The sequence below is a fragment of the Thalassophryne amazonica genome, chromosome 19 (assembly GCF_902500255.1).
Source record: "Thalassophryne amazonica chromosome 19, fThaAma1.1, whole genome shotgun sequence".
Taxonomy (NCBI): Eukaryota; Metazoa; Chordata; class Actinopteri; order Batrachoidiformes; family Batrachoididae; genus Thalassophryne; species Thalassophryne amazonica.
Genome location: NC_047121.1, coordinates 36,749,912 through 36,776,060, shown reverse-complemented (window position 1 = coordinate 36,776,060; position 26,149 = coordinate 36,749,912). Strand labels below are relative to the sequence as shown.

The 26,149-nt window shown below is 42.0% G+C and overlaps 1 protein-coding gene across 5 annotated transcripts in view; it reads left to right on the top strand.

The window, feature by feature from the left end:
• slc25a21 (solute carrier family 25 member 21) overlaps nucleotides 1–22,430 on the top strand; it is a 223,410-nt gene extending 200,980 nt beyond the window's left edge. For 4 of the 5 annotated variants that reach the window (XM_034159453.1, XM_034159454.1, XM_034159455.1 and 1 more), the window contains 6 exons: nucleotides 3,969–4,028; nucleotides 9,693–9,800; nucleotides 9,922–10,086; nucleotides 12,660–12,841; nucleotides 21,840–21,892; nucleotides 22,298–22,430. In XM_034159453.1, the coding sequence (XP_034015344.1) occupies nucleotides 3,969–4,028; nucleotides 9,693–9,800; nucleotides 9,922–10,086; nucleotides 12,660–12,841; nucleotides 21,840–21,892; nucleotides 22,298–22,359 (630 nt within the window). In that variant the 3' untranslated portion in view covers nucleotides 22,360–22,430. The remainder of the gene's footprint in view (nucleotides 1–3,968; nucleotides 4,029–9,692; nucleotides 9,801–9,921; nucleotides 10,087–12,659; nucleotides 12,842–21,839; nucleotides 21,893–22,297) is intronic. The other variant, XM_034159457.1, reaches the window with a different exon arrangement.
• Nucleotides 22,431–26,149: the final 3,719 nt, after the last annotated feature.

The following is a 26,149-nucleotide window of genomic DNA, read 5'->3' as shown; positions in this document are numbered from 1 at the left end:
ATCGCCTTATTTACCTGTGAGTGGAGCAAGGAGAGTTAGAAATCATGCAGAGCCGCTGCTTTTCAGGAGCAGGGTTGGGAACCTTTGATCTTATGACATCACCAAGAACCTCCACAGGGCCTGGGTAAAGGCATCACAGTCAAAAAAGGCTTTGAGAGCAGAAAATAGATGCCGTGCCACCAGATGCAAAGCTTGTATCAACGATGAAAATCTTAAAGCCAGATCTGAATTAAAAAAAATTAAAGCTTCAGGAACCACATTTTCTAAACAGATAAAACCAAGAGTAACCTCTGTCATCGTAATTGAAAAGCAAAGTACAGAGAAAGAAAGGTTCTGATCAAAATCCAAGTCATACAGTACTTTAGAAACAGGGTGGAGGCTTGCGCTTGCATGGCCACTTCTGTCGCAGGATCATGAATAAAACTGTCGCAGTGATATTTGCTGGTCGGCACCCAGATGTAAAACCAAAAATCTGTTTTTTATGATGATTCCTGCTTTTTTGGTTACTTCCAGATGTTGCAGCATTACACAAATCCTGACCATTTTATAATAACTCCTCCATCACTCTTATTGACTTCATATGCCCGTTTTAATGGTACTGTGCACACTTTGCGTACTTGTAAACATTCATCCTGGATTATGAAAACTTTCCAGTCACTTGTGGACTAAGTAGCGGCCCTGATACCTGGCTACATTTGGCGCGAAGTTCTCCCAAGTGCCCACTGCTCAACTCGTGAACGGTTCGGTGGGAATCGTTGTGCCACTCAGCACAAATCAGCAAAGGTCAGCGCAACTCATAGTGGTTTTGAACATGTTCAGAATTTTACAGAGTTTGTCCAGACTCCTGCTTGCTCTGCTAAAGTTGACCCATTGAAAGCTCTGCACAATTTGGTATCCAATTTTCATGCAGCACATGGAAAGAATCACCCTCACATACCAAGAGTTGAATGTGAGATCACACAGAGTGTACACAAAGTTTACCTGAAGTTACACCAGGTTGCTATCTGGAGCTGAGTGTGTGCAAGGCAGAAGCAGCTGGAAATTCAGCCCTTTATGGTGCAAAACAGTGCCAAACTCGATCAGGCGTGGCAGTAGTTTGTCTGCCATGATCTGTTACAAACCCACTAGTTGTTGCACGTTGGTACAGTTTATCATGATAGCACGAGAGAGTGGCAGATTTTTAACATTTTTCGTGACAGCTTAGGCGCCTAATAATTATGGAATAACCCTGTTGTGTCTGATGATTTACAGACGTTAATGCTGGATTTTACGGTCGCAAATTGACTTTTACCGGCAGTAAAAAAGGAGTTTTACCGGTGATGCATTAGCGGAGCCGGTAAAACGGCTATTTGCAGACCCACAGGTTTATGCATCTCGTCAGCTGCACTGAGTTAAATCCACAGTAAATCCATCAATCAGTCTAGTTAAAGCCATTAAATCCATGCAGTTCGGCATCGTCCTCGCTGCGCTAGTTTCTGTCACCCTCAGGTGGCAGCACAATTATTTACATCTGCATAGCAGCATGTGCGGTCAGGGTGCTGACTAATACATTAAATGTGAAACGGTTTTAATATTTTGCCACCGTTTATGTGATATTTTATGGTCTGCAATCTCACATGATTAACCAATCAGATTTGCGGAAAAAAAATGTAAATTGGATTAGAATGTGTAAGAAGTAAGCGCAACTTTGCGCAAATGGCTCAGACCCTTTCCTATGATTTACATCAAGTCAAGATATACCAAAATTAGATGTGCAATACTATTCATTGTCTAAATTGTTAAACTGAGACTGTTATGTGCAGACGCAGGTTGAGGAGTGGACCGACATCTGACCGAACCCAGCGCTAAATAACCAGAAAGCGGTTCCACAAACAAAACGATTTTATTTCCCCCTCTAGTGTAATAATTAGTGTACAACATAAATATGTGGTTTGTCTGGTGGAGTGAAGGACGGCACGCTCTCCAGTGCCCAAAAGGATTGAAGCCTCGGCGCTTCTGGACTCAGACTCACCGCCAAACACCCCCTAGGTGGACACGACAAACTGACTCTGTGAAGGATGGAAAAGGTGAGGTAAGTCAACAGAGCTACAGCAAATATCTTTCAGAGGCACACACTATCAGCAACACATTCAGGTCTGAATTTAAGCTTTATGTAAATGAGCAGCTTCTCACAACAGGTGGAGGATCATCAGTCCGTACGCCACGGCAGTGAGAAGCAAACTGCACAATTCTCATCAATGTTCAAATATACTGCGTAACAAAATGCCAAATTACTATTAACGATCATTCCGACAATAATCACCTCTGATGTGTGCTGACAGCATGTGTCCCTCACCCGTCCTCCTTCACAGGCACGATGTGTCAAACCCTGGCGCGGTCCTCAGCGTCTCACAAACGAACATCACAAGGTCGAGTTCCCGGCCATTCTGCTTGAACCACTCATGGCTTAAATGCAGAACGCCATCTCATTATCTGCTTCAGCTGAAAGTCTTTAAGTTTACACGTGAGCATCATCCACAGGTGCTGCGAGTCAGTAGGCCTGCACGTAAACATCCTCCACAGGTGCCGCTAATAATGCTGATGAGGGTGAAGGACTCTTCTGCCAGCACCTTCTCCACAGACAAAAACCAGTTTGCATACCACCTGGAGAGCAAAGAAAAGAAAACAACACAAAAACATCCAGCCAAACCCCCCAACACACAACAGAGACATTCTTTGACCGTGTAACTCATGGTGGTAGCAGAAGAATGGATTCAGAAGTACAATTAATTTAGACTTTATTGAGCCAGGTTAATCCCATTGAGATTGAGATCTCTTTTGCAAGGGACACCTGGGCAATTATAAAGTTTCCACTTCACCTAACCTGCCTGTCTTTTAAATGTGGGAGGACATTGTGTGGCCTCAACTTTACCTAAATTCTGGGTCTTTCAGTGAAGCTTAGGGCTAGTGGCCGGTGATCACCTTAGTATTTCCTGTTTTTCTTGTTGTTTAATGCTGATAAGTTATACTGTATTTCTTGTCTTTCTGATGCCTGATTCTGTTTTTTTCTCTCTGTTTAAGGTTCAGCTCCATCCAGAGATGGGTGTGGTATTTGTGCTGGAGACCCTCCTGTCCTGTGTACCAACAGCATTTCCTGTATATTCGTTTTGTGAATTGTTCTGTAATTTATGTCTGTAGCATGGCCCAAGCAGAGGGTCACCCCTTTGAGTCTGGTCTGCTCGAGGTTTCTTCCTCAGAGGGAGTTTTTCCTTACCACTGCTGCTCTGGTGGTCAGTAAGGTTAGACCTTACTTGTGCGAAGTGCCTTGAGGCAACTCTGTTGTGATTTGGCGCTATATAAATGAAAATAAATTGAAATTGGAAATTGGTGGAAACCGGAGCACCCAGAGGAAACCCACACAAGCACAGGGAGAACATACAAACTCCACACAAAAAGGCCACAGGTGGGAATCAATCCCATGACCTTCTTGGTGTGAGGCAACAGTGCTAACCACCGTGCTGCCAAAGTACAACAATGATCCAAGGAAGAAACCTTGAAAAATAAACAATAAATAAGAGGGTGTTGAAAAGCAGAACAAAGCATGAAACACAATGATTTGATGATGGCAGGATTAATACAGTTTCTACAGCCAAATACTATTTTATTTTCAGACTTATCGATTCCATTATTTTTACTTGCCCCACTATCAGGTAGTCTGATAGAAAAGGTGTTGTGTTCTACTATGTGTGGCACATCTACATGTAGAAACCAGGAACTAAAATCTGAGGTGCAAACGTGTTTCCCGTGGTCATCCTATCATTGAAAACCCAGATGTCTTCATTGTCAAACAAAAACAAATTAATTTGCCTTGTATGTCCACTATGTCCGCAGGGAGACTGTATGTGTGATTGTGGATGTGTCACTGTATCTAATGTGCATGATAGCATTGTGAATTCCTTACACCTCAATTGTGTTGTTTTTTTCTGCAGTTCTTTACTTTTGAGCAGTATAAGAAGCTCTTGAATTTCACCCCTTTGTCTCCTGGTTTGGTGAGTCTATAAACAGAAACCACTCAGTCACACCTGACAGATAGGCACATGTTACACCCCGTGTCAAATATGAATGTTTCAGTTCAGCTGCTGAAGGCTCGTAAAACCAAAAACAAATATTGGCCTCCAGCAAAATGATTGAGCGCCCATTTTATGTCACCCTGCAGCACAAAATGAAAAAATGCACAAGTTCACTACAGAGTTTTCTGAAACATTTCTTTTTGCATTTTAATCTGTTTTTAGGAATAACAGGTCACTAATACGAATTTGAAATCTGTTTTAAAGTAAAATATACTACTACAGCGATATGTGGACCTCTAGATTGATCCAAATGTTCCATGAACTGGTCGTTGTTTAGATTTTTAGCGCTGTGTATTGGTTGAGTTTGGCTGTTATTCTGCTGTTTCCACACCTTCAAACTCTTGTGAAAGTTCAAAAGTTAGGACAAGGCTTTTGCAACACTGATAAGAAGGAAAAAAAAAAGCAACATGTCCGACAGTAGTAAACTGTATACCCCTTTGACCTTTACATTCATTCACAGTTTGTTAATAGCGACATACTGGTGTGAAGCGGGATATTCTGTTTAAGCACTTGTTCAATGCCTGGTTTTACGCCAGTGCCTGTCGCTTCTGGCTGACGCGCCGCTGCCTCATAAGTATATTGTCTCTGCTGCACAACAGGCTTGAATTCTAACAAAATAAACAAGAAATCTGAGGAATTCAAACATCAAAAAACACAGATGAATTTCAGCGTGCTGTTTATGCTACAAGGTATTTTTATGGGGAAAGTTCCAAAAAAATCCTACTTTTTTCTTCCTCTTCTTCTTCTTTTTCTTTTTCCTCCTTATTTTTTTCTTTTGATACATTTGATCCTGGAGTATCAAAAGCTAAATCTAAATCCAAAGTCAATGTGTGTTCCAAGCGTCCATGTGTATGCAGAGTACATTCATGAACATGATTACTGTCTCTTGGCCCTCACTTGCAACAATGTCCTTTATCTGCTCCCACTATTACTGTTCATAAAGGATAATTGTCCAAGCTTTCCTATGAAATTGCCCTATGTTACAAAGTTAAAAACAGCAGGCGTCTTTGTCTGGGCTTCTTCTATGCGACATTTTTCAATACCTTACAGTTAACAGAATAAGTAGATTATTATTTATTGTTACAGTTATTCCAGAATCCTTTTTGCTCCTGTAACATCACCACGATGCTGTCTTTATTAACATGAAATCCCTCCTAAAGAAATTTGGGCACTGAAAATAACGTACACCCTTTTTTAATATAAAATTGTAGGTGGAGATTGAGGTGTTGTTGCTGAGGACAAAAGCTGCTGTTAAGTTCACACAGGTGTCTTTTGTAGGTTTTGACACCAATGAGGCTACCGTACATGTTTCTTTTCAACTCAACATAGTTACGAATCGTGTACTTTTTAATTTGAGAAACTAAGGAACGTATGTAGATGAGGTTGCAGTTTCCCTGTTCTACCATTAGATGCAGTGGTGTACATTTACACATATTTGTAAGTACAAGTTGGTAAATTGCGCACTTTGTAGAATTGTTCATTCACATGCTTAAAGCACAAAGCTAAGTGACCATTGACACACCTGGATAATTGCTGAATTATACACTCAGGAGGCTAACACTTCAGCATAAAATGTTATAATGTTTAAGTTAATTGAACAAGCATTGGTAAACTATGTACTAGTAGGGTTTGAAGCCGGGGGGAGCTAGAGGGAGGTTGGCTCTCAAGGATAACACATGGACTCCCCTGAAAGGATGATTTTTTCTTTTAAATTTGGGGGTACCCTAAAAATATTGGCAATGTGTTATTTTACTATGCACTTATTCTAATGAATGATTCATGCAGAAAGGTTGATTTATCACTAATTCAAATTGCTGAAGATACCAATACAGAAACTATTCTTCCTACCACCCTTGAAGCATCATGGTGGTGGTGGCAGGACTGGATTATATGTGGTGAGTCTTGATGAGGACAAGATCCCTTGTAAGCAGCCTGGCCTAATTGTGTTGGCATTTACAACGCTCATGCACAAGTGTTTGTTGAAACTTGACCCTTGCATTTGATGTCTTACTTGCATGGAGAAGTTATTGTGTTCATCTGCATGTGTTGTGTAACTCTCAGCTGCTGTTCTTGATGATGCTTCATTCCTTGTAGACAACCTGGTGTGTTTATAGGCTTTTCTGGTATTTAATCTGTCTGTATTTTTCATGCAGAAAAAAATAGGACATAGTACTTTCTGCAGACGATGTATCAGAGGCGCGTTATAAAGTAAGTAGGCTTACAGCTGTCAGTGTCTCAGCACATGCAAATCCCCTGTACAACAACGTAAAAAAAATAAGTGAGCTCCTCCGAAGGACACGTGCAAGTGCATTGTTTTGTCTAATATCCCATAGACATGTCTGCCATCTGCTGGAAGGTTAGTGGATGCTGGATGGATTATGGTAAGTTACAAACTGTGGTTCAATTTACATATAGTTTGGCTGGCACCTGCTGAACATTGTACATATAGTATGCTTGTTGGTGTGTTCCATCCATCATCGCCCACCTTCATGCCATTGTCAGCTAACAATTTAAGCTAGCAGCTGCAGGCAGAGAAACATGATGTCCACTACATGGGCAAATATAGGATGTAATATTCAATAGAAAGTACAACTTTAATTAAAGAATGGATGGATAGGTGGATATGGAGATGGTGCCAGAATTTTTTATCAGCAGTGCAAATTAGTGATCTATTCTGTTAAACAATCGGCAGATAAAGATTTGCTTCTATGATTGATTTAGTACATACATGTATGGAAAGCATGTCTCTGTCATTGACAGACACACTTTTTTCCTCAAGATTCTACACACAATACTCCATAATGATAATGTGAAAAAAGGTTTCGTGAGATTTTTGAAAATTAAAAAAAAAAAAAAAAAAGAACTCACATGTACATAAGTATTCACAGCCTTTGCCATGAAGCTCAAAACTGAGCTCAGGTGCCTCCTGTTTCCACTGATCATACTTGAGATGTTCTACAGCTTAATGAGAGTCCGCCTCGGGTAAATTCAGTTGACTGGACATGATTTAGAACGGCACACACCCGTTTACATATAAGGACCCACAGTTGACAGTGCATGTCAGGAATCACCTGTAGACCTCTGAGACAGGATTGTCTTTAGGCACAAATCTGAGTACAGAAAGAATTCTGTTATTTTGAAGGCCCCATTGAGCACATTGGAAGGCACTCCTTCATAAAAGGCACATGGCAGCCCATCTGGAGTTTGCCAAAAGGCACCTAAAGCACTCTCAGACCATGAAACAAAATTCTTTGGTCTGATGAGACACAGATTGAACTCTTTGGCGTGAATGCCAGGCGTCAGGTTTGGATGAAACCAGGCACCATCCTTACAGTGAAGCATGGTGGTGGGAGCAGCATGCTGTGGGGATGTTTTTGAGTGACAGGAACTGGGAGACTAGTCAGGATTGAGGGAAAGGTGAATGCAGCAATGTACAAAGACATCCTGGATGAAAATCCTCCAGGGTGCTCTTGACCTCACACTGGGGTGATGGTTCATCTTTCAGCAGAGCAATGACTCTAAGCACACAGCCAAGATATCAAAGGAGTGGCTTCAGGACAACTCTGTGAATGTCCTCGAGTGGCCCAGCCAGAGCCCAGACCTGAACCTGAGTGAACATGTCCGGAGAGATCTGAAAATGGCTATGCACCAACACTCCCCATCCAACCTGATGGAGCTTGAGCGGTGCTGCAAAGAGGAATGGACAAAACTGCCTAAAGATAGCTGTGCTAATAAGCTTTTGGCTTATTCAAGAAGACTTGAGGCTGCAATTGCTGCCAAAGGTGCTGCCAAAAGTATTGCACAAAGGGTGGGAATACTTATGTGTAATGTGATGTGATTTCTTAGGTTTTAATTTTTTTATAAATTTGCAAAACTTTCAGCAAAACTTTTTTCATGTTGTCATTATGGGGTGTTGTGAGTAGAATTTTGAGGGAATAAAATGAATTCACTTCATAAGACTGTAACATAATAAAATGTGGAAAAAGTGAAGCATTGTAAATACTTCATGGACGCACTGTATTTTTTGTTTTTGATTTGGCGTGTTAGCAATTTGGAGGGTGTTCATGATTAGGAATGTGTTTGTGTACAGATTGTACTACCTTTTTGTTTTAATATCTTTATTACCTTGTATCAGTTTGCTAAATTAAAAGTGATGGATAAAACAATTGCATTAAGAAACACGTAGTAAGCGTAACTCTTTATGGACAGGTATTTGCATTTAGTAGGGTAGCGAGCACCTTCAAATGCATCAAAAGCTAAAAGTCAGCAGTGTTGAACTTATAACTTCTGTTTTATGGGAAATCTGGTGTTTTGGATTGGTGCCAAAATGAATAACTTATTGCTGTCCTCCTGTGAACACCTGCACTGTGTGCTTTGGCCTGGCGGATGTCCAGCCTGAAGACGAGCTGCACTGCAGGCTGTGATGATATGTTGCGTTGTCCCAAATCTGCTTTCTGTTATGTGTAAAGTTCTTAGGGAGGCAGACTCTCACAGCAATGTGGCGAGGTCACCACACACCACCTATTCAGGTGGCAGCCAAGTGTCAGGCGTGATCGATGGCTTACCTGTAACTTTTAGTCGGCGTCGAGGCTGCACCGGCTCAATGAAGATCCCCGGCTTGTTTTTACAGCCATCTGTGAAGAAATGTATACTTGCCCCATCCATCATGCGCTTGACCCTCCTCCCTGTCCTCCTTCTCTATCTCCTCCTTTTCAAGTGCCTCCCTGCTCACCCCCACCCCACCTGCACTTCCCCCGGTGCCCCCCCTGCCTATCAAGTACGGTAATCACATAAGTTCATTAGTGCTGGTGAATTACGGCGCGGTTCTGAATGACTCGCACAGCTGAATGCCTTCACTCTGATTAATGAGGACACACACAGTAATAATACAAATAAGGAATTAAAGCGTAGCAGGCTGGCTGTGTAAACATCACGGGGCCTGTCTGAGAGGATGGGTCCCGGGGCCCTGACAGCAGGATAAAGAGGCAGGAAGAGTAATGAGCTATCGACACGTTCTTGACATGTTCCCATTACGCCTCGCTCTCAGCGCGCATGTTTGTACATGTGCACGCTTACACGCTAACAAACTCACCCATACAATATGAGTACTGGCACATCGTCCATTGCTGTTGCATGACAAACATTTGCGTTAATTAGTCTTTTTGTTATTGCACTGCTCTTTGCTAAATTTAGATTTGAAAATTAAGATTAGTGTTCACTTTTTCTTCAAGTTTTGGTTCAGCTCACATTCCTCATAACAGTCACCTTTCACCTTCCTATTGTTGCTTCTGAAATATTTCTAACAATAACACACGCAGGTGTCTCACGTGTCTTCAAGCATTCGTCAGTTGCTAACACTGACAGATATGACAGGAGCAAATCTCCTTTCAAAGCCACACAAAGCGACTCAGCGAACGAGTTTTTCCATTTTGGGATACGGAAGTGAAGTCCAGCCGCGAGCACAGTCATACTCAAAAGACGTGACTTACATTCACAAAAATAAAGGGCATCCTGATTGTCTGTGTTGGCTTGTTTCCCTATGCGTGCACTTTGATTCCTAAACCTTGTCCATCTCCCCGCCAGGCGCTGTCTGCAGCAGGGCTTGGTGCCGGTTTGACTGAAGCTGTTGTCGTCAATCCATTTGAAGTAGTCAAAGTCAGTCTCCAGGCCAACAGAGATGCCTTTAAACAGGTCAATCACAATGAATTTCTGCACCATCATCACACATCTCAGGAGCCTTTCTCCAGAGATTCAACGGGTTTCTATCAGCTTTTCACATTTTGTGCTTTTTAATGTGACCTTTCCAACACAGCAACCCTCCTCATTTGCCCAAGCACGACGGATTATTAAATCAGACGGCTTTGGACTGAGGGGGCTGAATAAAGGATTAACATCAACTTTGGGACGCCATGGTGTTTTCAACATGATCTACTTTGGCTTCTACTTCAATGTCAAAGATGCCATTCCTACCAACCCGGTAACATACCAGTGCACCTAAATGCTACGCGTAGGCCAAGCGACACACAGTCCACGTTAGCTTCACTAAACCTGGGCGTTTGTAACCTTTACTATAACTAATTATTGTTAACCTTAACGCTACAATGTGTAGATTTAAGTGTATTTATTAGCAGAAGTGAAATAGAGTGTTGGGGATTTTCCCGCTGACTGATCCCTTCCCAGTAGTTTAATGTGGGGAGCGAACACAGAAGACTCAAAGACTGACAGGAAACGGACTTCAAATTCAGATGTCATATTAAAGATGATGCCTCCACTGAACAGAGAGTTGCTACGACAGCTTGCAAGCCGCCCTCACACAGTGCTCTACCTACGCCTTCCGCCTGCCCTCGACCTGCACCCAGATGGGCGGCCCATTGCCCTGCGCGTGGATCAGTCGAGCTATGTGATTGATTGAAATGTGTTGTAGTTGACATTCATTTGCGGGTGATCTGCTCGCGTTGATTATCTGAAACGCTATGTGTAAAAGCAAAACTGTTCTGTCTGTATGGCGTGGCATCATGGCGTCTGTCGCCCCAGAGGAGATATGAAGTTATCAAATAGACTGAGGACAGGGTCTTGAGACATACTGTCCAACAAGAGCATTCATAACCACATGTTCATTAGTGTTAAATTACCTGCACCAACAAATTGATGTGTTTTCATCAGCTTCAAATGAGCCCTTGATATCTACATAAGAGCCCCCACCCCCTTCATGGATGCCAGAGGTGGGTGTAAGTCACCATCAAGTCACTCTCAAGTCATGAATCAGCAAGTCTCAAGTCATAATGACCACCATTTGTTTACAAACCGATTTGAGTCTTGACTTGGGACTTGCAGATTGATGACTAGAGATTGATTTGACAGTGACTTACTCCCACCTCTGATGCACGCTGCCATGTTGGTACAATAGCCCTATTGGGACATTTTGCAGTGCTCCTGAAAGACTGAAGTAAAAAGAAGAGGAATCTCTGGAAACTCCCCTAGACGCTGTCTGCTGGTTGCTAGTGGAGACTAACAAGTTTGAGAACCTTCATTTTTGTGAACTAGAGGCTCATACATTTTGCTTATCACCAAAGAAGCAAAAACGTAAAGGGGAAATAAAAGTGTGAAAAGTGACGGCATAATGCAGTCTGCAACCTCACCGCTAGAAGACACTAAATCCTGCACGCTGTAGCTTTAAACCATTAGATATGTACGTGCCCCAAACACCGAGCCAGTGCTGGACACAGTGATTATTTATCTGCACTGTGAAGGGCGGAAGCAAGAAATCAGAGAGGAGCTTGTAAGATCAGCTCCACTAATACCTCATCTGTTTGCTCTTCATAACATCCTCAGAGTTTCAGATTACACATCCGACAGGGCCAAACAAACGTTAATTGTGTTTAATGGAAACGTTACCATACGCCAGTCCCACATGTACAAACCGGAGCATTAGATTAACTCTGTTGAACTAATTGGAAGCAGACAATGGTGCAACTTTCAAGAGAAGGTTACAGTAGGAGCCCACGCAGAGACCCCAAGTGGTCATCCTCAGTGAATGGTAATAAGGTGACTCGAATAGTTGTGTCCTTACAGTTGTGGCCGTCTCACTGAGGAAGGATGCTTTGGTATGTGCATTTGTGGAACGGCCATGTTTGTGGGAGACTGTGACTGACAGTTGTCGAGGTGGCAACAGAGGAATATTGTGGCCTTCGACAGCTCAGAGGCACGGCCGATGGTGAAATGTCTCCGAAGCCATTTAGTGAGCGACGTGAGCAATGAGCTTGCTGCTCCAACACGCCTGTAGTCCAATCCAAGCTCAGACTTTTCTCATATCTCCGTCTGAGCAGCGCAGCGAGCGTAGATGGTGCGCGTGCCATCAGTCACAAGTGAATGTGTGAGGAGATGTTTGCTTAAGGCTGTTAGGAAGTGGGTTGATGGGTGTACTTAGGCCACAGGTATGTTATTCCCCTTCCCCACATCCCACTTGAAAAAAACAGAAGATGTGGGATTAGCTGTTGATTTAGCACTGCTCCCAGGGTGTCCAGCCGCATGAGAAAGGTCCGGACCAGGGAGGCTGCTATCATTTGTAAAAATATCCTGGCCAATTGGCCGTCAGAGCTCTCTGAGTCTGGGCTTCTTTGGTACAGTAGTACCCCTGTGCCGAGTCACAGCCCAATTATCCAAATTGTCCCCATATGCCTCCCCAGTCTGCCTGCATGAACCCTGTTTATAAATCCTTCGTCTTGGCTTCCCCAAAGAACATGTGCTTCTGTTCAGCCAATCAGATCGCTGCACCACAGCCAGGAAGCACTAATCTGCCCCCCGCTACCATAAAATGATCGGGGCTTTCATGCCAGCTTTGCAATCATATGCACAAGTCCTCTCATGCTCTCCTTCACTTTCACTCCCATATAGCGTAAACACATGACATCTCATAATTTCTTTTGGCAACTTTATGTTGATACTTTTAGGATTCTAAGTGCTGTTATTTTGTTGTTGTTGTTTTGAACGTCTGCATTCAGAAGATAATTTAATGTCATATGACCTCTTTTTTTTTTTTTTTTAAACCAGGACCCCATACTAGAGTTCCTCAGAAAGTTCACTATTGGCTTGGTGTCTGGTACCATATCGTCCTGCGTCAACATCCCCTTCGACGTGGCTAAGAGTCGCATCCAAGGCCCCCAACCCGTGCCTGGAGAGATCAAGTATCGCACCTGTTTCCAGACCATGGCGCTGGTGTACCGGGAGGAGGGGTATGAACAACAAGGCAGGATCTAGGAGGTCTTTGGGACAACTGTTGAAATGCCCTCAGCGGCTTGTGCATCCAAGAAGTAACCAGGCACATGGGCTAGTTTTTCAAGCAGCTAATTGTTGATTATCAGCCAAACTGGCTGTCAGAGATGACAGATGTGCCAACAGCAGCTCGATGTTAGCCAGAGTTGATCATGCTGTGTGTGGTTCTCGCAACTAGGGGAGAAGTACATGAATATCTTGATGCACGGCTGGGATGTGATGAATGGAAACAAAATAGTGACGTTCCATTCTGGGCTGTGTTCCCTGCATGTGTGAGCATAATTTCTGCAGTCTGTCAGTGCCACAGTAAATGTTAACATATTTTCAATCCTCTGAGGATGACAGCTCTAAATGGAAGCTTCAGGAAAGATGTGTTGTGTTCACAACTGTCTCGGACTTTCCATCCCCCCTCCCCTCCCACAATGCAGCTACTCAAGACAAGGTCCAGTGAGACGTATGTAGTTAGTGGACACGGGCGCCTGGGGGCTGCTGCAGAAACGCCACTGAAAATGTAGTAATCGCAGGGGTGCGTGGAGGGTGCCCCCTCTGCCACATCCAGTCCTCCGCTCTAACACAACACAGTCCCAGCTAATTAGTGGTCCCTATGGGAGACGTCGTTAAGCAGACCCTAACGAGCCACACGGCGCTCCACGGGTCAATCTAATCAGACGCAGGGTCAGAGAGGAAGTGGGTCCGGCCTTATTAACGCCATCAGTGGCGGGGGCATGGAGCGAGACAGGGAGTGAGAGGCGAAGGCAGGCAGCCACTGATCACCTTGAATGCATTAAGGGGCAGGTACACACCATTAGAGCTCAGCTCTGTATCTGACAGCAGCTAGAGACACATCGAGAGACGGGCACTCAACCGCTCACTTCCACAGGCAGAATACATGAATAAAAATCACCTGTCATTTCCATATTTATTAGTCAAAAACTAATGATCAGGTCTTCACAGACTGATATGTCTGCCCTGGAATTATAGTCGGGCAGACACATGCTATGGCTCAACAAGAGTGAAAAAGTAGCATTTCAAGATCAGACATTTTACCAAATAGTGTAATTATAAGGTTGATGAAAGGATTGAGCTTGACTTGTACCAGATGTCATTAAATCTGTGGGGGGATCTGGATAAAACGGGTGGAGTCTTTTTGTTTTTTAATCTCCTTTTGATTACGACACTTGCCCTCATGCAGTGTGGATTACGTAGTGACAGTCCGAGGTTTACCTAACGTTAATTAGTTGACGTTGGGTAAAGCAAACATTAGCTTTAGCGAGTTAACGTTAGTTAGTTAAACTGTAACTACAGTTGAAAGTTGAAAAGTTGCTCATGTTAATCTTCATCCATAGACATTTGACAGAATGTAATTCAGAATGTCTGAACAAGTTGTTAAACTACTGATGTGAACCTATACTACAGTATCCTGTAGCTTGTGCCACGCAGTGTTTATTTTGGCAGCATAATAAGCCACAGTCTTTCATTTCATTTTTGTCATAATTTAGTCACGTGACAAGTCCGCTTTGGACGAGCTTTAGTCGACTAAATATAAGCTTTTTATCAATTAAATCTCGTGTAGATTTAGTTAATGAAAATCTTATGCTATTTAATTGACTAAAATGTGACTAAAACTAAAACAATTCACATAACTTCCTGTATCTTCTGGAGTATAAGTTGCACTGCTAAAAAATGGCTCTTGAAGAGGAAGAACTCATATATACCGTACGGTGCATCCAGTAAGTATTCACAGCGCTTCACATTTTTCACGTTTTTTTGTGTGTATGTTACAGCCTTATTCCAAAATGGAGTAAATTCATTTTTTTATCTCAAAATTCTGCTTGCAACACTGCATAATGACAGTGTGGAAAAAGTTTTTTGTCCCCCCCCCCCCCCCCATATTTGTTACCTCCGCCAAGGAGGTTATGTTTTCGGTTGCATTCGGTCACAATCCGGATCCCGATGCTAACGCGTTAGCATGTCTATGGCATTTTCAATGTTAAAAGTTAGCATTAAGCTGTTGCAGCTGTCATCACATTCAGGTGCATTTATTACCTCCGCCAAGGAGGTTATGTTTTCGGTTACGTTTGTTTGTTTGTTTGTCTCAAAACTCAAAAGGTTTTGAACGGATTTTGATGAAATTTTGTGGAGTGGTTGGAAATGACAAGAGGAACAAGTGATTAAATTTTAGTGGTGATCCGGATCATGATGCTAATGTGTTAGCATGTCTATGGCATTTTCAATGTTAAAAGTTAGCATTAAGCAGTTGCAGCTGTCATCACATTCGGGTGCATTTGTTTTCAAATTGTAATATTTCTTAAATTTATTTTTGTTTATATATTAATAATCTAATGATTATTATATACAATTTTAGAGAAAGAGACAAAAAAAAATAGATCACTGTGCCAAGGAGGGAATCTCTTTAGGGTCAGTGACCCTATGGCCTTGTTTAGAGAAGTGTTTCATAAATGTTAAAAAATTCATATATTTGCAGTTTAGTTGAATAATAAATTGAATTTTGTCTCTTATTTGTTTTTGTCTATAAGCACATGCAATATCAATATCAGTGCTCAGATGACAGTAGCGTCTGGGAAAGGTGCAAGTTGCAATAAACTGTGATGCCAAGCGCTAAGGATATGAGGTCTATTAGAAAACTATCTGACCTTTTTATTTTTTTTTTTAAACTATATGGATTTGAATCGTGCACTTGCATCAGCCAAGCTTGAACCTTCGTGCGCATGCGTGAGTTTTTTCACGCCTGTCGGTTGCGTCATTCACCTGTGGGCAGGCTTTGAGTGAGCACTGGTCCACCCCCCTCGTCGGATTTTCATTGTCAGGGAAATGGCTGAGCGATTGGAGCAGCGCTGAATCAAATTTTTCCAGAAACTGCGAGAGACAGCCAGGTGGAAACCATTCGGAAGATTCAGACGGCTTTCAATGAGGATACTCTCGGCGTCACACAGATTAAGGAGCATTACAACCGGATTAAAGATGGCCCACAGCGGCGGAGGGCGCGCCGCGCTCCGAGCGGCCATCGACAGGCTGAAACGACCAGATCATTTCCAAAGTGAAGGCTGTGTTGATCCGGGACGTCGTATGACTACCAGAGAAACTGCAGAAGAGGTGTACATCAGCAGTTTTGCGGCACATTCCACTGTTACAGGAGATTTTGTAATGAAGACGTGCGGAGGAATTTGCGCGACGGCACGGAGCCACAATGGCGCACAACAAAAAGCACGTCCGTGTTGGAAGTCTCACAGGACAAGTTGTGACATGCCCAGCTGTTACACAATTTCTCGGATACTCACTCGACTGAAAAGCCACCGAAAGCCGTCTGAATCTTCCGAATGGTTTCCAACACGGACGTGCTTTTTGTTGTGCACCATTGCGGCTCCGTCCCGATGCACGAATTCCTCCGCACGTCTTTCATTACAAAATCTCCTGTAACAGTGGAATGTGCCACAAAACTGCTGATGTACACCTCTTCTGCAATTTCTCTGGTAGTCAGACGACGTCCCGGATCAACACAGCCTTCACTTTGGAAATGATCTGGTCGTTTCAGCCTGTCGATGGCCGCTCGGAGCACAGTGCGTCCTCCGCCGCTGTGGGCCGTCTTTAATCCGGTTGTAATGCTCCTTAATCGGTGTGACGCCGAGAGCATCCTCACCGAAAGCCGTCTGAATCTTCCCAATGGTTTCCACCTGGCTGTCTCTCACAGTTTCTGGAAAAATTTGATTCAGCGCTGCTCCAATCGCTCAGCCATTTCCCTGACAATGAAAATCCGACGCGGGGGGTGGACCAGTGCTCACTCAAAGCCTGCCCACAGGCGAATGACGCAACCGACAGGCGTGAAAAAACTCACGCATGCGCACGAAGGGTTCAAGCTTGGCTGATGCAAGTGCACATGATTCAAATTCATATAATTTTTTAAAAAATAAAAAGGTTGGATAGTTTTCTAACAGACCTCGTACATGCTATCCAGTCACAGCAGATGAAACTTTTTTTACTACTGAGCAAACATTGTTAGGCTTTTTTAGGTTCAATGGTTCCACGGCGTGTAGATATTATGGAGTCAGTGACCCCATGGCCTTGGCGGAGGTTTGCACTCTGAGTGCTTCTAGTTAAAAATAAAACAAAACAACTAAGAAATCACATGTACGTCAGTATTTACACCCTTTGCTCAATACTTTGTTGATGCACCTTTGGCAGCAATTACAGCCTCAAGTCTTCTTGAATATGATGTCACAAGCTTGGTGCACCTATCTTTGGGCAGTTTTTCCAATTCCTCTTTGCAGCACCTCTCAAGCTCCATCAGGTTGGATGGGGAGCACCGGTGCACAGCCATTTTCAAATCTGTCCAGAGATGTTCAATCAGATTCAGGTCTGGGCCACTCAAGGACTTTCACAGAGTTGTCCTGAAGCCACTCCTTAGGTATCTTGGCTATGTGCTTAGGGTCATTGTCCTCCTAAAAGATAAACTGTTGCCCCAGTCTGAGGTCAAGAGCGCTCTGGAGCAGGTTTTCATCCTGGATGTCTCTGTATATTGCTCCATTCATCTTTCCCTCAATCCTGACTAGTCTCCCAGTTCCTGCCACTGAAAAACATCCCCTCAGCATGATGCTGCTACCACCATGCTTCGCTGTAGGGATGGTGCCTGGTTTCCTCCAAGCATGATGCCTGGCATTCATGCCAAAGAGTTCAATCTTTATCTCATCAGACCAGTGAATTTTGTTTCTCATGGTCTGAGAGTCCTTCAGGTGTCTTTTGGCAAACTCCAAACGGGCTGCCATGTGCCTTTTTACTAAAAAATGGCTTCTGTCTGGCCACTACCATACAGGCCTGATTGGTGGATTGCTGCAGAGATGGTTGTCATTCTGGAAGGTTCTCTCTCCACACAGGAATCCTGGAACTCTGACTGAGTGACCATCAGGTTCTTGGTCACCTCCCTGACTAAGGCCCTTCTCCCCCGATCACTCAGTTTAGACGGGCGGCCAGCTCTAGGAAGAGTCCTGGTGGATCCAAACTTCTTCCATTTATGAATGATGAAGGTCACTGTGCTCATTGGGGCCTTCAAAGGAGCAGAAATGTTTCTGTACCCTTCCCAAGACTTTTGTCTCGAGACAATCCTGTCTCAGAGGTCTATAGACAATTCCTTTGACTTCATGTTTGGTTTGTGCTCTGACATCTACTGTCAGCTGTGGGTGGGTCTTTATATGTAGACAGGTGTGTGCCTTTCCGAATCATGTCCAGTCAACTGAATTTACCCCGGGTGGACTCCAGTTAAGCTGAAGAACATCTCAGGGATGATCAGTGGAAACATCAACTTCATGGCAAAGGCTGTGAATACTTGTGTACATGTGATTTCTTAGTGTTTTATTTTTAATAAATTAGCAAAAATATATTAAAAAAACTTTTTCACATTGTCATCCATTTTGGAATTAGGCTGCAACATAAAATGTGGAAAAAGTGCAGCGCTGTGAATACTGTCCAGATGCACTGTATTTTCTGGAGTAGAAGTCAGACCAGAGTACAAGTCACACCATTTAAAAAAAAATGCCTCTTGAAGCAGAAGAACCCATATACAAGTTGCACCGGAGTACAACTTGCACATTTTTTCTGTATTGTCAGCTCTTTAATTTGTTTTTGTTTGTTTTTTTTCCACTGCTGTCGGTGCACTTTTTATTGTTACCATTTATTCTTTTATCATTAGTCTGTTTTGTTTAGTTTTTTTATTCCTGGGAAAGTCCTTTATAAATAGTCATTATAACTGTACATGATTTTTTTCAGTATATAAGTCGCACAAGAGTAGAAGTCACAGGACCTCCCACACTGGTAAAATAAAAAAACATGGCTTATACTCCAGAAAATATGGTAAATTGCTCTGGAGTGTAAGATGCAACAGACTATATTGCACCTTTAATTTGGGATGTTAATGTTGTTGTAATGTACTTTTTATTCTTGTCATTTGTTATTGTTCAAGTTTATTTGTAGTGCTTTGATTCCTTACAAAGTCCAATATAACTGGTTATTGTAATTATTATTATTAGTAAGGAATGTGTGATATTTCAGGGTATAAGTCGCAGGACCTCCCAACCTAGTAAAACAAAAAACTGCGACTTATACTTAACAATATGGTAAATTATGACTTTAAATGACATTTAATCAAGACTATGACTAATTATGCTGTCAAAATTAACACTGGTACCTTGCACTGGACCATGGACTTAAATTAGACATTGCAATAACTGAAGTGAGACAGGTAGAGGAGCTGTTTAACTCATGTTAAGTAATGGTATGGTCATTTTAGGGTGTCGGAAATCATATGACAAATTTCTTCAAGTTATGAATAAAGGAAATTATATGATACTTATCAACGCAGATACATGGGTAATAATTGATTCATTCATGATTTTTTTATTATCGAAAGAATCGATGTGATTCAATTCGGGCGATATGGTGTTACATTTCTTTCTTTCATAAAGACAGTTTTCTGTGTTAAATTACGGAGAGTAAGCCAAACGTGTCATTGCTCGCCTCCAAATGCATATTTCATGAAAAACCAGGGACCTTCTTCAGGTTTTGGCTATTCTGCTGCAGCATATTGACACTGCTTCTGCTCATCTTTTGTTCACCACTGGGGGCAGCACGTCGTGCAGCAGTAGAAAGCGTAGCATTGAAGAGGCCCAAGAGAAGCTAGCTGTTTTCAGTGTAACTTTAATGCCACAGCACACTTTACCATTCTAAACCATTATGACGATATGAACAAATTGTGAATAGACTGTAAAGTTCAAATGGGTACATTTATCCGTAATACTGCCTTCCACTATCAGACATGTTGGTTTTGTTTTCATCTTGCAAAGCTAACGTTCATCACGCCAAACTTTGAACTTCGAAAGAGTCTGAAAACGCGCAAGTAGCAGTGAAATATGAATAATCCGGTTGATTAATAATATTGAAATCAAGTCTTCACTCTGTTCCGAATATGCCTAGATCAGTTCATGGGTCCGCATATTGATGTAGTTGTATCTACTCATGCGTCAGAAGTGCCCAGGGCAAGCCGTGTGAAATTCTGCGTGAACAGGGGACGGCCGTTGCTTGAGCACAGCCAGTATTGCGTTCGCCAGGATGCCTGTTTCAATTAAATGTCGAATTTCATCACCAATAAAAAATACATTTTGCTTTTTAGGATGTGTTTGTCTCATAAAATGTATTTATTTTAGGGTGGGTGTTTAGTGAACTTTAATTTTTCTTATTATTATTCATTTCAGGTGGGTGTTGAACCAACTTACTTAAAAAGGGGGGGAGGGTAAGCTGATGCTTGGCCAGTCCAGTGCATGGATATGGTATTACTTTAAAATCAATTTTTGATGTGGATCTGTTAATTATTACACATATATAGGATACATGTATAAATGTTTTGACCCAATTTCAATTTAGTTTATTTCATTTATACAGCACCAAATCACAACAAAGCTGCCTCAAGGCATTTCACAAGACTAAGGTCTAACCTTATAGTGGAGCAGATAGCTGTAACAATTGTTCATTTCTGGAAAGAAGCACCAAAGTTGGCACAAATACTCCTTAGACATTACTCTTTTGAAAAAAACTGAGTAGCCACTTGAATTTTCAGTAGGCGGCCAGGTAGGGGTCAATTGAAGAATCACACAGGGGTCAAAATTTAAAAATGCGCCAATCATATTGAAAGCTATACCACATTATTTGTCTGATCACAACGATACCAAAAAGGTATAGTTTGGACTATCTATGACTGAAGGTGATTGAAGTTATGGGGTAAAAACAACAAGAATGATGACAAAGGTCAATTTCAGTTTGTACAGGGGTTAAAAGTTAAAGTTGCTCCAATTTTGGTAAAAAGTGGTGCACATTATTGGTTGAACTAATAGGATTAATAAATGAAATAGTTTTGACTGTGTTGAATGCTTGGTCTGCAAGGTAAAGGTAGAGCAATGTCGACGTCCATTGGATTCTATGACATGTGACATATGTTACCCTGTAACATGATAACTAAGCATGCCACATAGTGCAAACTATTCCTTTTAAAAACCCTATTAACTCAACCAATAATTTGCATCACATTTTACAATATTTAGAGCAACTTTAAAATCTGACTACCTATACAAACTAATGCTGACCTTTGTTACCATTCTTGCTGTTTTTACCCCATAACTCCATAGAATTCAGTCATAGATAGTCCAAACTATACCTTTTTGGTATCGTTGTGATCAGACAAATAATGTGGTATAGCTTTGAATATGATTGAAACATTTTTTAAATTTTGACCCCTGTGTAATTCTTCAATTGACCCCTACCTGGCCGCCTACTGAAAATTCAAGTGGCTAACTCAGTTTTTTCAAAAGAGTAATGTCTAAGGAGTATTTGTGCCAACTTTGGTGCTTCTTTCCAAATTTGAAGGATTCCTCTGTAAATATTCTGTTATCTGCTGCACTATTACCAACTGCTAGAGCAAACACACAGGTGACAGTGGTAAGGAAAAACTCCCTCTCATATTGAGGAAGAAACTTCAAGCAGACCAGACTCAGAGGGGTGCCTCACTGCTTAGGCCATTCTAACAGTTACTAGGTTTTTTTTTGTTTTGTTTTTTTTACAAAGTTTTTACCAAGCTGTAGAAACAGGAAACGGAAAAACCAGAGTAGCATCAAAAACAAAGTGCATTGTTGAGATGAATATGCAGCCATTGGTGCCGCAGGCAGGGGGTCATCCAGCACCCTGTGGTGCAGGACAAGCATCCAGCCATAACGTCATCAGTAGGCCACAACTTGTGGTGCAGCCCACTGTTATTTTTACCTTCCAAACTGTTATTTTTTTATCACTTGTGGGATGGGGTGGAGGTCCAAGTCTTAATTATGGGGTTCAGGTGGTCCAGTACCTGTCTAAATTTGAACTCTCATACTCAATGATTTTTTTTTTTCTTCCCTCTCCTTGCAGATACTTTGCACTGTACAAGGGTTTGGTGCCCAAGATCATGAGGCTTGGACCAGGTAAAGACATAAAAAGTCCATGTAGTGATAATTTGATTTCATTTTGCTGTTCTCTTCAGCTTAGCTGCTTATCGTGTTTTGATACTGGAATAATTTGAGCTTAGAAACATGAATTCCCTCTCAGACTATTAAAAATTGTTACTGGCTGTGATCTCCTTACAAAGATGCAAACTACATACTTGCATTTGGGTCTCGCATAACAATTTAAGGAGGTATTCTCTGGTCGTCTGTAAACCTGTAGTGTCTATTTACTGTCTTACAGGATTTGCTATTGCAATAAATGATGTAACATCTTAACGTTGCAAAACTAAACACTGTGTTGGAATCCACTTAAACTAATTGGAGCAACATCTCTCTGTTTGTTCAGGTTTATTTCATTAGTGTTCCTTCTTGTTGCTTTTATAGGTGGGGCGGTGATGCTGCTGGTATATGAATATGTTTCCGGTTGGCTGCACAGAAACTGGTAAAAAAAAAAAAAAATAATAAAAATAAACGGAACCCTACAAGAGCCACTTTTGGATTATTCCATGATGCCAAAATGAGGAACACCAAACCATATATATATATATATATATATATCACATTCTAAGGGCAGAAACAGAATTTGTTCATATGCAATAAATCATTGAGAAATATGTAACAGTCATACGGCATTCTAAACTTTTTGTTTTGTGTTACCCTATTGCATGCACGTTATGAATATACCTGTTAGAATAGCCAAATAAGATGATCATAAACATAAGTGCTTACGTAGTTCGTAGAGAAGCCTAACCAGCCTCATGATGCAAATGGTGGATGGTTCATCCCTAAAATATCACCTGTATCTTAAAGTAAACTGCTCATTACAGAGCGGCTTTTGAAGTTAGCTGCAGTTTACACCCACTACAACAGCGGGATGGTGCACATCTGTTTATATGCACACACATACTGTGCATAGTGTCTGTATGTGCTAGTCTTTGTATACTGTATGATGGATCACATCCATAAACCTGAAGCTGTCTTCTTCAACCAGATGGCATCTCTTAATTCATATATATTGATATGTTTAGACATATTTAGATTTTTGTAATTAATTTTTATGTGTGATTCATATATGACATGTATAAAACTGTAATTTGTGAGCTTTTATTGCATTTTGACATGAAAAATATCAGTTACATTGCCGTTTTTAATGCAGATGACCTTTTCTGAATTGAAGTATTTTTAGAAAGTTGTTTGATTGTATTGGTAACAAATTAAAAGCAAAACAACTGTTTTCTGGATATGTGTGTGTGTGTGTGTGTGTGTGTGTGTGTGTGTGTGTGTGTGTGTGTGTGTGTGTGTGTGTGTGTGTGTGTGTGTGTGTGTGTGTGTGTGTGTGTGTGTGTGTGTGTGTGTTATGTGCATGCATGCATTTATATGATAAAGCAATTATGCTGCATTGTGCAAAAGTCTTAAGCGCCATTGTGTTTCTGTGTAATTGTGGGTTTTGACCTTTTTCCATTAGTATGTCAGTAAAAGCTCAAATGTGGAAACACAAATAATAGCAGAGAGTTTGATCTAAAACCTATATTAACAAAAGTAGCAGTCCATTTCAGAATGATTAAAAAACCTGATTTCTGGTACTTTGTAGGCTTGCAGAACAGTGCCTGATTCCACAAAACTACAAACAGGCAATATGAGCAAATAATAATGAATTAATGTAATGTTCTTCAGAATGGTAGCCAAACCTACTTGGCTCTGGAAATGAAGGAACCTGACAAATGAGCTAACTTCCAAGTTATGTGTCACTTCAACTACACCTGCTCCTACTTTCCACCATGCATGTGATGATTAAATTAGTCCACGCAGAAAGCCCAGACATGTCCAGAGCAGGTAGCTTAGTGGGATAAGTACTTAGATTACCAATACGGCATGCCGATCTCATGGCAAGTTTGTGATGGCATCACAAAAAGTGATTTAATCTATTAGTTCATGATACCATCACAAACGTCACAAACAGTGATGTGGGGGGTGGGGGTTGGGGTTAGGGTTAACAATAGTGATCTAAACTTGACCGTGTCATGAAAATGTGATGCATTTTGTGACTGTCTCACAAAAAGAAAAAAAAACATGAGACTGGGCTGAATTTGGAGACTTAGGTTTGATTTCTGGTGACACAACCTGCCTGTGCTCTTGGATAAGACACTTATTCCGCATTGTTTCAGTCCATCCAGCTGTAAATGGGTCCTGATCTTTGGCTGGGGATATAACCTACAGTATGCTGGCATCCTGTCCAGGGGGAATCGAGTCTCATCCACTTCACGCTATGGAATCTGGAGATAAATGCCTGTAGCAATGGGCCTTGGGTCCTATATACGAGGGCTGTCAATAAAGTAACGGTCCTTTTTATTTTTTTCAAAATCTATATGGATTTCATTCATATGTTTTTACGTCAGACATGCTTGAACCCTCGTGCGCATGCATGAGTTTTTCCACGCCTGTCGGTGACGTCATTCGCCTGTGAGCACTCCTTGTGGGAGGAGTCGTCCAGCCCCTCGTCGGAATTCCTTTGTCTGAGAAGTTGCTGAGAGACTGGCGCGTTGTTTGATCAAAATTTTTTCTAAACCTGTGAGACACATCGAAGTGGACACGGTTCGAAAAATTAAGCTGGTTTTCAGTGAAAATTTTAACGGCTGATGAGAGATTTTGAGGTGATTCTGTCGCTTTAAGGACTTTTCACGGTGCGAGACGTCGCGCAGCACTCTCAGGCGGCGTCATCAGCCTGTTCAAGCTGAAAACCTCCACATTTCAGGCTTTATTGATCCAGGACGTCGTGAGAGAACAGAGAAGTTTCAGAAGAAGTCGGTTTCAGCATTTTATCCGGATATTCCACTGTTAAAGGAGATTTTTTTAATGAAAGACGTGCGGACGGATCCGCGCGTCGGGACGCAGCCGACGCGGTGTGGCGGCACAGGAAAAACACCTCCGTGTTGATAACCATTTGTAAAATCCAGGCGGCTTTTGATGGCTTTCAGTGGAGTGAGTATATGAGAAATTGTTTAACAGGCAGGACATGTTCCAACTTGTCCTTAAGGCTTTCAACAGAGGTGTTTTTCCTGTGGCGGAGCGTCGCGGCGGCTGCGTCCCGACGCGCGGACCCGTCCGCACGTCTTTCATTAAAAAAATCTCCTTTAACAGTGGAATATCTGGATAAAATGCTGAAACCGACTTCTTCTGAAACTTCTCTGTTCTCTCACGACGTCCTGGATCAATAGAGCCTGAAATGTGGAGGTTTTCAGCTTGAACAGGCTGACGACGGCGCCTGAGAGCGCTGCGCGACGTCTCGCACCGTGAAAAGTCCTTAAAGCGACAGTCTCACCTCAAAATCTCTCATCAGCCGTTAAAATTTTCACTGAAAACCAGCTTAATTTTTCGAACCGTGTCCACTTCGATGTGTCTCACAGGTTTAGAAAAATTTTGATCAAACAACGCGCCAGTCTCTCAGCAACTTCTCAGACAAAGGAATTCCGACGAGGGGCTGGACGACTCCTCCCACAAGGAGTGCTCACAGGCGAATGACGTCACCGACAGGCGTGGAAAAACTCACGCATGCGCACGAGGGTTCAAGCAAGTCTGACGTAAAAACATATGAATGAAATCCATATAGTTTTTGAAAAAAGTAAAAAGGACCGTTACTTTATTGACAGCCCTCGTAGGTCTTCTTTCAGTTCAGTTTACTTAGACAGTGCCAAATCGCAACATAAATCACCTCAAAGTGCTACACATGTGAAGTTTAAACCTTATTCACCCCCTGAGCAAGCACAATGGCAGCAGTATGAAGGGAAAAAACCCTCAGGTGTATTTTGATGATGGGAAGAAACTCAAGCAGACCAAACTCAGTGGGGTGACCATTTGCTGTGGCCATAACAAAAACAAAACAATGGATGAAAACAAAGTGATCACAACAACTATGGCTCAAAAGACAACCAAGAGGAGAAGAGCAGAGTGTCAGTAAAATGGACTAGTAGTACTGGTGTCAGATCATTGATGGTCTTCTCACCCATAGACACAGTCAGGATCTCAACAGTTCCCATGTACACCTCACATGCCCCAGTTGACTTCTTCTTTGTATCCTAAATTGCGTATTTTAAATCTTTCTTAATGGGGAAAAAAAGCATTCAAATAATATTTTTGCACACTACTACATTTCCTGTAACTGTTTTGTTACATCTTGGGATTTGTTTGACACCGTCTTCCTCCTGCTTTTCAGAGCACTTAGAGAACTTGTCACCTCCA